The sequence below is a fragment of the Lepisma saccharinum genome, chromosome 11 (assembly GCF_977018435.1).
Source record: "Lepisma saccharinum chromosome 11, izLepSacc3.1, whole genome shotgun sequence".
Lineage (NCBI taxonomy): Eukaryota > Metazoa > Arthropoda > Insecta > Zygentoma > Lepismatidae > Lepisma > Lepisma saccharinum.
In genome coordinates, this window is record NC_139239.1 from 41,336,282 (window position 1) to 41,350,915 (window position 14,634).

At 37.5% G+C, this 14,634-nt stretch overlaps 1 protein-coding gene across 1 annotated transcript in view; it reads right to left on the reverse strand.

The window, feature by feature from the left end:
• The window catches only part of NaCP60E (Na channel protein 60E), a 606,984-nt gene that overhangs the window by 36,826 nt on the left and 555,524 nt on the right, over positions 1-14,634 (reverse strand). Inside the window, exons 24-27 of the mRNA XM_083130953.1 lie at positions 14,501-14,634; positions 11,924-12,057; positions 9,565-9,758; positions 3,257-3,459 (exon numbers count right to left, since the gene is read on the reverse strand). The exon at positions 14,501-14,634 is cut by the window's right edge and continues 21 nt beyond it. Of these exons, the coding sequence (XP_082987079.1) occupies positions 3,257-3,459; positions 9,565-9,758; positions 11,924-12,057; positions 14,501-14,634 (665 nt within the window). The remainder of the gene's footprint in view (positions 1-3,256; positions 3,460-9,564; positions 9,759-11,923; positions 12,058-14,500) is intronic.

The following is a 14,634-nucleotide window of genomic DNA, read 5'->3' on the forward strand; positions in this document are numbered from 1 at the left end:
ACTTTATTCACAGATAGGCTAATCAGAACTGAACCTACAATTTAAAGTGTGATCCGAATTACTATGTAACTCCACCAGGTATCGAACCTGGGATCCCTTGATTACAAGGCAATGACATTACCACTATACCATTGGTAGGCCCTTTCTTGTAAGATATATCAGTTACATAGCTTGGCAAAAATACCATGGGAGTATTGAAATACTTGAAATATTGCTAATTTTAGAAATGTTTTTTTTATGCGACACATGATTTTTTTTTTTTAGGAATCAATCTGGAACAAAAGTACAGGGTGGTGCATGATATGATCCCCACTTGTCTTTAATTTTTTCACATCTGAGATTAGGAGTCACAGAATTTGCAGTAGCCATTGGAAAAGTTGAGTGATGAAATGTGAAGCATAATTCATGATGCTGCCACTAGAGAAGACAACATGGCGGATAAAGGAAGACTTATGATGCAACAGTGATCAGCAACTGTGCTACTTTAGGCTGAAATGAAAAGCATTGTTGTGACTTGGGCATTTTCGTGCACATTTAGTTGGTGGGCACCCTCTAGAAATACGATCCACAAACTGCATGAAAAGTTTTGAATGGAAGGAACAGTATTGGAATCGAAGTGTGATCATCCCAAACCTGTGCGTTCGACTGAGAATATTGAAGCTGCTTGAGTGGCTATGCAGAGAAGTCCCGGCACATCAGCTAGTAAAGCAGCAATCATGACGTTCTGTTCAACGGATTCTTAAAAATGATCTCCATATGTATCCATACAAGATTACTATGGTGCAAGAACTCACAAATGAACACAAACAGGAGAATGGCCTTTGTTCATTGGGCTGAGGATAACAACGCAAACAATAAACAATGTTTGGTTTTCTGATGAGGCACACTTTAATTTGGATTGTGTGGAAAAGATTTTCTGAAAAAAAATCTGCAATATTTGATGGAACTGAGAAGACTTAAGGTCCAAGCTTGCAGGGAAATTACGGAACTCATGTGCCATATGCTAATTGGTAACATTGGTTTTCGCTTGACTGTGGTTACCAATAACATCAGTGATCATATTGAGCATGCATTGCAGTAGAACATTTTCCCAAAGAGTAACCTTTTTTGTGATATATGTTTCATTGAAAGCTTCTTTATAATATAGTTTTTATCAAAGAACAACATGGGGAATCATTTTGTGCACCACCCTGTATAATGTTTCACCCATTCTTGAAAATCATGTGATATAATGCTATTACTCTGTAATAGTACAGTAGCTTTCTACTTGCAGTGTGCAGTACAGGGTTTAAGAATTAAATAAAAGCATTAACAAAACTGATAAAAAATATCTTCTCCAGGATCAGAAAAATACCTTTAGCAACATGCATGATGTAAATACACTTTGTACTCACTGAATTGTGACCACCCCTCCAAACAACAAGTAACAGCCCAGCAGTTGCTCTGATCACATAACCATCCCAACTGGAAGTATTGTGGTGAATGTATAGGCAAAACACTACATGTTAGTCAAACAGTACACACTAAAATGGGAAGTGGCCAGGATTTAACATAATTCCAAAAGGTCATGACTGTGGGCGCCCGAGCATCAGGTACGTTAATAACCAAGACAGTGACACTGGTCGGATGTTCCCGTTCCAGTGTAGTGAAGGTGTTCAGAGAGTTGTAAGAAAATGGGGCAGCGACCACCAAGAGGCAGAATTGCAAGGGCATACGGAAGGTGACACTGCGGGGAGAGCATCGAGTCAAATGGCTTGTGACAGATGAACGCACCATCAGCATCTTGGAATTATGGGACCAATACAACAGTGGACGCACAACACTTATATACCATAAACAATAAAATTTCATATAAAATATAAAAGTCATTTACTTATGATATGTGAGTATGCTTCGTCAGTGAAAGCAACGTTTCGGGGTCTTACCGCCCCCTTCCTCAGGCTTCTACCTAGGCACGTATCAAACCACCATGCCACGTCAAGTTACATCAAACAAGGAATAGGGTAACAGGATAAAATGGTAAAAAAGAAATTGTTAAAACTTGCCCTTGCCTAGATGTCTTATTCCTTCCCCTTTTCATCCTTCCTTAAAAACCCCCGTAAACGTATGAAAGTAAGACTTAAAACTGTTAAACTCCACAGTCCACAGTCTTCCGTGTAGGCACCCATTGTTCTTCCTTGTAGAAGGCAGGTTGCCAGAGGCTATTCCCCTCCCACGTTACACCCCTGCTCTCTGCAATTACGTCATTTCTGGATCAAAATCCCCTATTTCCTGGGCTGCGCGGATTACCCCCGGTGTGACATGAAATCCTATTTTATTTTTATTTTTACCGATATCCCATCTTTTAAACATATTAATCCAAATTTCATCTATATTCCCGTCATCCCTATTCAGTTTCTTATTTCTCTGACCCACTCGTCACCCACTCCTCATGAAGTGTCACCACTGACTTCGCTTGGACCCATGAGCATGCTGATTGAACTGTGGACGATTGGAAAAGGGTGTGTTGGTCTGATGAATCATGGTTTTTGCTCCACCACTGTGATGGACGTGTGCATGTGTGGCACCAACAGCATGAGGCTATGGACCCTTCTTGCAAGGTGAGTGCTGTACAGGGGGGTGAGGGCAGCTATATGGTGTGAGGTTGCTTCTGTTGGCATGGACTGGGACCATTGGTGGTATGTATAACCATGTGACATCCATTGTGTATCGGGAGATGTTAGGGGACGACTTACACCCCACATGGGGATGGCATTTTCCAGGATGACAATGCAGAATGCCACCGAGCCAGGACTGCACTTCCTTGGCTGGAGGAACACTCCACAGAGATGGAGCATATGAATTGGCCCCCTAACTCCCCCGATTGTAATCCCATAGACCATCTGTGGGATGTTGTGGAATGAGCTCTTCGAACCATGCACCATGTGCCATCAGTTGGCTTGTTATGGGATGCCATCAGGAATATATGGGGTCAGATTCCCATGGAGACATATCAGCACCTCTTGGAATCCATGCCACATCATATCCAGGCCATTCGCCAAGCCAAAGGTGGATCAACAAAGTATTAGGTAGGTGGTCACAATTCAGTGAGCACTCAGGGACTGAAAATATCAGTGGAAAATTTTCCTGCTACTATATTTGCTGCCAGCTATGCACATCATTCTTTAGAACATATGAAAAATTTGCACAGTACCCTATAAATAAAACAGTTATTTACAAACTGAGAAAAATACAATATGTTGTTTGAAGAACTTACCTGAACAAAAGTTGCATACTTCTCCCAAATGTTTCAAAATTCACCATGTCATCTAACGCTCCTTGCTTCTTTACGTGGCCAAACAAGGACATTCCAATGATTGCATAAATGAAAGTGATGAGTGCTAAGAGTGCCCCAATGTTAAACAATGCAGGAAGAGAGACAACCAGTGCAAAGAGCAACTTCCGGATACCTTTAGCTGCCTGTAAATGGAAATATATTATCAGTGTAACTTATTCTTGCAGCACAAAAAATTTATTGCATTCTTATGCTAAATTTGATCATGGTAATAACAGATTATCATACAATGTTAATTGGACTTTATCCAATTAGTGGTTTTAATGCTTACACCTATTGAAATGCTATGTTCTGTGAAAGCAACTGTTGTGCTCAAATGCTGGTGGTGGGGATTGAACATATGGCAGATCTTTGATTTTACTACATATCTGATGCACTAGTGGAGTAGTTGGTTAACACACTGAATTTGTATTAAACTCAAAGATTTTAAAGAATAAGGAACAATTGCCACTAACATTCAAAGAATTATTAGTAATACTAGAGTCATAACATCATCATTAGTAATATACTACATTCACAACATAAAATCCATAATAATGAAGTACCATATTTCACCACACAATTGCAACATCGCCACTGCATAAGTGTCGCACCCTGTTCTTCTCTTCTTTCAGTCCAAAAATTGGTTTATAGCCCATCGTTGCATCAGAACGAAACCATTGATAGCAGCCCAGAATCTTCGGACACAGAAGATTAAATTTTGTTAAGTCCATACTTTGCAACACTGTAGTAAATTCAAGTGTAATATTTTGAATGATCGATTGATTTGGTTTATTTTACTTCTTTTTTCTGCCACTTTTGGCTAATCGCAAATATGAGGATGAGTGGTGATCAGATGAAATGATTGAAGGAGCATATATTAGGGACAACTCCACACAAGCCCCATAGAGGATTATGCTGGTTGAGAGTCAGTCCAGATTCCAGAGCCTTACTAGCCTGCAAAATGCAGTCTGGGGTGTACGACATGGAAGGGAGGTTGAAATTTGGGTGTCTTCATAAAGGATCATCCCTTACACCACAGTAATATTTCAACTACAATGTATAAATCAATAGCAAATCATGTGTTACCTTCAGACTGGAAAAATGTTCACTAACATTCAATTTTACGAGGGTGAACCCAAAAGAAACCAGATTTTTATTTCTATTTTTTACAAAACAACCTTATCACCTTCAAAGTACTCTCCATGACACTTAATATATTTGTCCATTCTGTGATTCCATTCTTGGAAACATTTTTTAAACTCATCTGTTGTGATGGCTGACATCTCCATCCTTGTTTTTTCTTCATCTCTTCTACGTCATCAAATCGCTGTCCCTTCATGTCCCTCTTCATTCGGGGAAACAAAAAAAAAAAAGTCACAAGGAGTGAGGTCAGGTGAGTAAGGGGCGTGGTAAATACAGTGTAGAAAAAAGCAGTGCTAATTACAAGAAATAGGGCAAGAAATGTTTGAAGAATAAGGCTGGAAAGAGGAAAGTTGAGGCTGGTGCAGAGTTTCAAACGTCTGAAAAGCATAATTGAAGGGAGAAAAATAACAGACAAGAAGAACAAAAGTAGAAGACAAATAGGGAGCTAGATTCTATTGAAGTATCAGGATAGTGATATGGAACAGGGACTGGCACATGGAGGGGGGGGGGAGTACATGCATGTGTGTGTGTGTTCTACAAGGTTCGCCCATAAGAAAACCGAACATTTTTTTTAGGAAAGAAAACAAGTAATTACCTTCAAATGACTTTATCACCTACAAAATAATCACCAGAGGAGGTAACTTTGACCAGCATTTGTACAGGTCTTGGAAACACTGTTAATAGTCATTGACAGTAAGTCTTCGCAAAATACACGTAACATTTAATTTAATGTCCGTGACATCGTCAAATCTTCGTCCTTTCATAGCCATCATAAGCTTGGGAAAAAGGAAAAAAATCAGCAGGTCCAGAGAATATGGAGGGTGATTGATCACTGTCACTGAATGCTTAGCAAGGTATTGTTGAACAGACAATGAGGTATGAGGCTGAGCATTATCATGTAACATAAACCATTGGCCAGAATCGCAGAGGTCCTTCCTAACCTAACCCCTAAAATTAACCTACAGCTTTCTTTGCTGATATGAAGCATATCTGACAGTTGCTGCGTGGATAAATGTCTATCACCCCTCACCAGTGCACAAACTTTCTCCACATTGTCGTCATTCCTTAACATTGAAGGGCATCCATCCTGATCTTGGTTCATCCTCAACACTTTCACATCCACGTTTGAAACGATTGTAACAGTCATATACCTGGGATCTTGATAATGCTGCATCACCATACATTGCTCGTATCATCTGTCACGTTTTGGTAAACAATTTACCCAATTTGTAACAAAACTTTATGTTATAAAGTTGTTCCATCTTAGTGCATGTATTTTGTACACCGCCTGCACACGACCTGCATCTGACGCATGCTTGCCCAGATACAGACAACCTGTAACAGGTTGAAACATGCACTGATGGGAAGCTTAGATATAGCTCTTTGCAGTGTTGCCTAGGCCCGTAACCAGGAGTTCTTAGTGGGGGGGGGGGGCAAAGTCAATCCTAGAGGGGGCAAATTTTTAATATATTGTGTTGCATTGGCAGATATGGCAGGGTACAGAGGGACACTTGCCCCCTCCTCCAAAAGTGATAAGGCCCCCCCGATGGTGCAGTAGTTGCGTCATCGCCTTGTAATCAAGGGGTCCTGGGTTCGATACCCAGTGGAGGCACATAGTGGTTCGGATCCCACTTTAAACTGTAGGTCCAGTCCCGATTAGCCTTACTGTGCATAAAGTGGATTTAAGACAAGAATTCAATTCAATCCAAAAGTGATAAGTAACAGGAAAGGGATGATATCTTGAAACTACAATGAACCAAAAAATCGAGCAACATGAAGTAACAATATTTCGACAATGACCTTTCGGACTACCAAAGAATAGAAAGATAAAGTTTAACATAAATAGGCAAATCGGGACTGTATCTACTTTATATTTACAGGTCAATAATGTTAATAGACAATGAATATGTACCAACAGCTTTGGGCTTCTCTGCAGAATTGATTAAGGAAGTCCTTTATAAACCCTGCTTCATAATGTTTCCCTCTAGTTTCCAGTATGCAAGATTTTTACGCACAAAGGAATCTAACAAGAATCCAAGAACATTATTGTGTTGTGTTATGCAAGAAAAATTGATTTAATTAAATAATAATGGTTACATATTATCTATACTTTGATGAATTGTGTAAAAAATTGTAGTACATTTTGTGTATGCCTGCTTGCTAAAACATTAAAACATGGGTCCCTTACTCCACCATGGATTCTAATTACTTCAAATGAAAGACTCTTGCATCCCTACAGATAATGTTTGCCTACTGGTTACGTTAACCATTTTGCAAAATATTGTGTTGTTGAAATACATGTGTTTGACACCTGATAAACAAATAGGAATCCCTTGATTGATCAATGACTTCTTGGATTACAGTGTCATTATTAATATTTAATATCAAGTTTTATAGAGGGAAATGTTGTATCCTCTTTACATTATAAAAAATACCTTCCTTAATGACTATGGTACGAAACCGAACAATATAAGGAGCCTCCTTCGCCTTACCCCATTTCCTCAGCATGAGGTCTCTGGGCTGCTTATAGCCACCACTTTTTGAGCAGAAGGGTGCAAACCCCAAATATCAGGGCTTTTATGCTGATACTGATTTCTGCCAGTCACAGAATGGCTTAAGATTTATTAACAAAATTTGGAGAGTACACTCCATAGCAGAAGAGTTGACATAATTATTTGTCAAAAAATTAGGTTGTGCCTGAGGTACTTTAACAGACAACATCTGCTGACAACATCTGCTACAGACACAATGTAATAATATAAATATAAGAAAATAAATAGAATATAATTTGAGAGATTTTCAATCGTATTTATTTCACTGCAGCTTTTTATTACTTGTCATTTTCTTGAACCCATATTCATAGGGTGCCACCTGATAACATCAACAACTTTCACAGTGTGTACAGGACATCAAGGAAGGCAACTTTTCTCAATCACTATTTGCTCGTCTAATTCTTCTTTCGATGTTATGGCATCTTATGACCTTAATGTATGAAATCCCATTGTAAGCTTTGCAGTTGCAAATGTAATTTATTTTTACTGCCATTTAAAATTCTGAAAGCAATATATAACATGCTATGGAAACTATATCATGCAAACAGTCAGGGTTAAAACTTAACTTTTCCTTTATAAAATGGATATCATAACACACACCTATGTTCCTTATCATATTTGATGCGTTTGCATAGAGAAATGATTCATAAGATTTGAAATTGATATTACACTCCATAGGATGCTTAGTGTAACCCGTATGTAACACTATCACATTTTCATCGTGTTTGATAATAATTTGAGCCAGTAAGCTGTCCTACATCTTTCACTAGCTGACCTCCAAGGTGGGATGGTTCCATAACACTACGAAGCCAGGGGTTCCAGGTTCGAGCCTATGTTCTTTGTGAGCAGAGGCAAAACCACAAATTTTTATCTGGAGAGGAAGGTCAAGTACCAGGACAAACGTGCCAATAATAATAACAGTAATATAGTGGTGGTAGTGGTAGTAATAATAGTAGTATTAAAAGACGTTATTATCATCATAAATCCTGCAAAAGGAGGTAGAAGTCGGTGCTAAAGCATTTGTGTTTGAACAAATGATTTGAAATATTTTTCCAACACATTCAATTTCATATTAGCTAACATTATTCTTTTTGTACATATGACACGTATAACTTTCATATACAACATATATTTTACACATATGCAACATGGAGCGACGTAAAATAAGAAAATACATATGCAACATGTTAACGCTAAATTGTGTATGTATTCAAAGTTTCTTTAATATATATATATAAAATTTAAATACATTACATGATAAATTCATCCGCCAAATTGTCTCTCAAATGTGCATGCTCAGTTTCCTCAAAATAATTGTTCATGCATTTAAGCAGCAACAATCTAAAGTAAATATCTGGCCTTACTTCTCTCTCAGGTAATTTAGAATGCATTACAGAAGAGAATCATGTTGGGATCGAAGCGAGCAGGAAAATCTTTAGATCCAAATATTTGCAAACTGAAAACATTAATAATTTAATAGGGTGCAAATAATTTCACGGGGCGTCAAAGCCTTCTCTTTAACTTTTTTTTTTTTTCATTTAGATCATTTTGGCTCCCAGGGCTGACTCCCGTCGCCCCCTAGCTATGGCTCTGAACTTTCACTATAAGAATAGCAGATATTGTTTTTGCGAGTGAAGCAAACAAGAAAATTTTACGAAATGTACTTTTATTTGTATAAAATTTGAAATCGAGGGGGCAATTGCCCTTATGTGCCCCGTGCAAGTGCCCTTAGGCATCCGGAAGAAAAATGCAAGAAACACTTGAAAACTAATTCCATCTTGAGTATACATTTGTCCTGATATTCTTAGATTCTGCTAGTCATGTTTCTTTACTTCAATGTTTGCCCCTCCTAGATTGGACTTCCGTTCAAGATTGGGGGAGGGACAATGCCCCTGCCCCTTGTGGTTGCGGCACTGTTTGCAAGTGTCTCTTCATCAATTTCACGTCATCATTCATTGTCATGATTAGCTAGATGTGGCAGAAAAGCAACGCTAAGTAACAAAAATCAAATATCCACTCCCTCTTTCTATCACATGAATCGCTATTACCAAAAGGTAGACTTGAGAAACAAAAAATTATCAGTTCAAACTTCATAGCAGCACATCCAAGAAAAACATCCAAACACATTAGGCACTTTAAATGGAAGACTACTCAAAATGTCACAACTGTTCTAGATACTGAAAATTGTGAAATCATTTCCCGAAGTCTGAATCTGGAAGGGAATTCCCCCCACCCCCTGCCAATCCTGATACGACATTATACGGAATCCCACACACCTTCATAAATCACAAAATCAATAAATGTCTTTGTTATGTTGCTAGAGTAATACAGGATATAATTGTAAAGATTAGTGAGAATTCCAGGTATGGAATGTGTTCTGCATTTTCCAGAGGGGGGCAAAGCAGGCTCTGAGGAGGGCAGTTGCCCCACCTGCCCCCCCTCCTAGCTATGGGCCTGGTTTTTCCAGAATATGATACCTTTTTATTTGGTTTGGTTCTTTCTTTTTTGACAGTTCGGTTTCTTTATGAGCTGACCTTGTATTAAATTTCTTACCTTAATAAGCCTGAGGATTCTTCCAATCCTGAAAACCCGTACTACTCTCAGAAGAGTTGGAGACACTGGAAGGTCAATCATTATATCTTCCATAAGAATACCAAGAATAGAGGCAACAACTAGTATGAAGTCAAATAAATTCCATGGTACCGTGAAATAATGATACCTCAAACCAATAATTTTTACTATTGCTTCTGCAAAGAAAAAGACAAATATATATAATTGATGTTAGCATTTAATAATTGCAATAATTTTACTTTCATTGAAGAAAAACACAATTCATATTGTTAATAAGTTCATTAAATTATGAATAAAATGAGTACTCTTATTGTAAAACCATTAACCTATACCTAGGTATTAATAATTTCTATTTCACATATTAACAAAATTTAAATATATGTTGAGATAGAAAGCACAGAGTTCTATCAAACCAAATTTAAAGGATCACTTTTAAAGTATGAAGTAAGGAACAAAGTAGTTTCATTTTGTTCTCCAAAGGCAAGGATTTATGAACAGAGTCTTTGGTGAGCAAATATGTGCATTTATACAGAATGTAACATTGTTAGTCGTACATACAGAATTTCCAAGGAAAAATGTCATATCTACTAGTAAATATAATAATCTTCATATGTACCTGGAAATTAATGTTAATGAAGGTTTCACCAACAAATGTCAATAAAAATGTATGTTCAAAGTGTATAAACAGAGCATATAATTTGTGTGAAAAGAGAAAAACACTGTTTCATGCAACATTGTTATTCGTACAGGCAAGAGTTTCAATCTTCCTCGCATACAGCACCACCGCTATTCGGGTGATTTCGTGCAGTTTGCAACTTCATAACAAGTTTGAACATGCAGGCACGCTCCCCGTCAAGCGGAATGCTGGCATAGGTATTGTTATAGGCCTATCAGAGTGTTCAAAATGGGCAAGGTGAAGGAACTTAGTTCCGATCTGAAGGATGTTATTATAAATTGGCCCTTAGAGGTTATTCATTAAGAAAAATTGGACAAACAGTAAATAAATCACACTCCACAGTTCAATACATAGTAAACAAATTTAGAGAGGAAGGTTCAACACAGAATGTGCTGAGAAAACTAAAAGAGAGACGGTTGAATAAACGTGACGAAAGATATTTTAAAAAGAGTGCGAAAAAAAAAAACCCGACTAAGTGTTCCTCAGTTATACCGTTAGTAGAAAATGTTGCTGGCAAGATGATGTCCGATCAAACTGTCCGACGTTCCTTGTGGAAGCATGGATATCATGGCAGAATACCACGAAAGAGGCCGTATGTAAATAAGGTGAATCGCAGGAATAGACTTTCATTCGCGAAAGAGCACATCCACAAGGACCAAGAATTTTGGGATAGTGTCATATGGTCAGACGAGTCCAAGATTAATATATACTGGTCAGATGTGATAAATAGGGTCTGGAGAAAATCAAATAAAGACAATGATCACATTAACACAGTTCCAACAGTTAAACACGGTGGTGGGTCATTAATGATTTGGGGCTGTACGTCGTCCAAAGGTGTTGGTATCATCCAGTTTATTGATGGTATCATGGATGCATATGTCTATTTGGACATATTGAAGAACAGTGCCCAAAAAAAGGGACATGCCGCCTATCTACAGATTCCAACAAGACAATGACAGTAAGCATAAGGTGCAAGTTAACATGAATTGGCTAATATGGAATGTGCCCAAACTACTACAAACACCAGCTCAAAGTCCAGATTTAAATCACATTGAGCATTTATGGGCAATTTTGAAGAGGCGAGTCCATAAAGCAGGCATCAAGTCCTAAAGAGAGTTGAAAACTGTTGTGCAAGCAGAGTGGAATAAAATAAGCTCTGAAACATGTCTGAAACTGGTTAATTCTATGAAGAACAGGTGTCAAGCAGTAATTAAAGCCAAAGGATATGCATCAAAGTATTAGAACTGTCAGTCAATTTGCTCTGAATATACTTTTTTATTTTATATTATTAAGTGTATGAATAGAAAAGTTGTACAAAAAATGGCATGTTTCTCTTTCAGTTTCATTTAATTTATTATTGTCGTTGGTTATACAGAATTTGGGTAAGATTTTATGTTCCTAATGATATTAGTTATTGAATTGTAAAGAAACAATTTCAAAAGAGTGTATTACTTCCTTTCAGATATTAAAGCATTTTCTTTGAAAATCCGTGTGCACGAATAAGAATGTTACATACTGTATGTGGTACATTAAATGTTGATTAATATTTTGTGAAGATTTCTAAAAAAATATTTATAACCCAACTTGAAAATTATTTAAAGGGAACTGAAAACATATGTTCTGCAATTTGAATAAATATTACACTCAAGGAAATTGAAAGCTTACCTAAGCTAAATACTGTTGTGAAAAATGCATTACTGACTTCCAATACAAAAAATACAGCATGTGATTGATTGTAGTGTTCTATCCCCATGGATACCATGTTTAAAAAAATCAAAACAAATATTGCTATTTCAAATCTGAAAAAGAAGGAAAAAAGAAATATTTATTAGAGAATGGAAGAGAGCTACTATTAATTAAACATGAGAAACCATTGCAATGCACCATTTTACACTCTATAACTTCAAACAAATATTATCATGTATGTAAATTTAAGAGTAAGTGCAGGTACAGACATGAACAAAATAGTTTTGCATAGAAATTTTCAGCGAAAAATGTAGGCTCAACCAGAACTCGAACCTGGGTTTCTGACATACCGTGTCATTGCTCTAACCACTGAGCTACCGAGCCAGCTTGACCTCACCTGATTTTTTGCTATCTCTGTTTTACCTGCATGGAATCGTCTCTGCCAGTATACCACAACGGGATCTGTTGCCTTTGAAGAAACACAGTAGACTTCAACGTTACTATGCTGGAACCAGGAACCAGGCAACGTCAAAGTCTACTGTGCTTCAAAGGCAACAGATCCCGTTGTGGTATACTGGCAGAGACGATTCCACGCAGGTAAAACAGCAATAGCGAAAAATCAGGCGAGGCCAGGCCAGCTCGGTAGCTCAGTGGTTAGAGCAATGAAACAGTATGCCAGAGACCCAGATTCGAGTCCTGGTTGAGCCTGCATTTTTCGCTGAAAATTTCTACGTAGTACATCTCCTGTGTGTGCCTAATCTACAATAATAGTTTTGGTTAAGACAGCTGCAATACGAATATTTGGTTTGCCCCACTGGCATATGCAGGGTTTGGAAAGGGGAGAGCTTATGGTGCCGCAGCTCCTACAATATTTAGAAAATTAAATGTTTCAAATGAAAGCAGTAAAGAACTCGGGAAAAGGCAAAATAATAAAGCAAACTCTCCTTAAAATGCCCCCCCCCCCTCCACTACAATTTTTGTCTTTGAACAACTTTTAAAACGAAGGTAAAAAATGACATTTACGAAATATTTTATACTGTATCCCGTCTAATCCCAGAACTCAGCTTTGTAATCTCTATCTACCTTTACGATTCCAGCTCACTCCGAAAAAAAAAAAAAAAAAAAATCATGCGTACGCCAGTGGTATAGTTAGATTTTTCAATCTTATCATTAAGTTGCGGGCTTTTTAACATTTATTCCCTGTCCAAAAATACTGTTTAAACATAATTTATTTTCTAATAGTTCAAATTATCTAACCAATCAACATCCAACTTTCTGCATGTTGAAAGATAAAGATAAGATATTTTAAGATAAAACTGTCATCCACTTGACAGGGGATTATGATGAACCAATTTGGGGGGACTGCATCCAGGGTCTTGGTAGGGGGGATAGTATTCCTGTGTGAAGCAATTTCTTTCTGGCACAAATCCGTGTCTATCAAATCCATCTTAAAACTACAATAATTTTCCACTTCTATGGCCTTTGTACAAGTTCTGTTAACTTCTCCAAGAGATTGTTGATAAAATTAGGAAAACAATGTAAAACTAAGTGAGTGCCTTATTTTCCTCATAATTTTACATCAAAAATTATTTTCTTGCACTTAAAAATTATGCCCACATCAATAGCCATTCTTAAAGGTGCGGAATATGGCTGTTTTTTTGTTTTTTTAAATTGTGTATGATATCATAGCAACTTGTGTGTATTTATTCCATAAGTCTTTGGCAACATTGTTGCCTTTACAGCCCTTTTATAATGCCACTGTAATCTTGCTGGCTCAGAATTGCATGTGTGCCTACGAGATTGCTCCCTTCACAAATAAAGTGAGTTGCTCAGGCTTGCTGTAAAGGATGGTGTGCTTCAAAATGCCATTCTTGAACACAACAAGAAGGTATTCACAATAAATGCTCACCAATTCATTTAAAGTGTTGCAGACAGACTGAGGTCCAGGTTGCGTTCTGATGCAAACTAAGAAAATAACCAAGTGCTGCAGGAAACATCATCATGGTCAAAATAAAATAGGAAGAATCTAGATGAAACTTCTGCAATTCAAGGATTAAGGTACTTGAAAGACAACCCTGCATTCCTGAAAGTATGCTACCAGTGCTGAGAATAATTTCCACATTGCCATGTTCCATTGTCGAACTTTAACATGGCTTTAGCTTGATGAGTAATATCATTACTGACTTCGAATCATCACTGACCTGAGATCATTGCTGCTGCTTATTACTCACATTTCCAATACTTATGTTCATCAATTCAAATGGCCCACCAGTTTATCAGTTTTAGCCTTGGAAACATGTGAAGGTATGGCTGAACAACCACATTGCCATGATAACATTTAGGAATTTGTGCAAAACAGTCAACTTCATCACACAAGTCTTGAATGGAATGAAATTGTGGGTGCCAGTGCATGCTTGGAGGTAGACGCTCACATTTTTTCTATGTGAATCAAGCCCTTTACTGACCTAAGCCAGAAGAGCCTACCTGTTTTCTCTATTTACCTTATATATCACAGAAATAATGTTAAAATTGCAAAATCTATGACTACCTTCTTACCTTCTAGAATTGGATAAATCATAAAACATTGCCAGGAACTGATTCCTAGGCCTCTTGATGACCTTCTGCGGCTTCTTCCTACCTAATTTCTTCATGGCTGTGTAATAGTGCTTCTGACTTTCTGTTAGAAACAT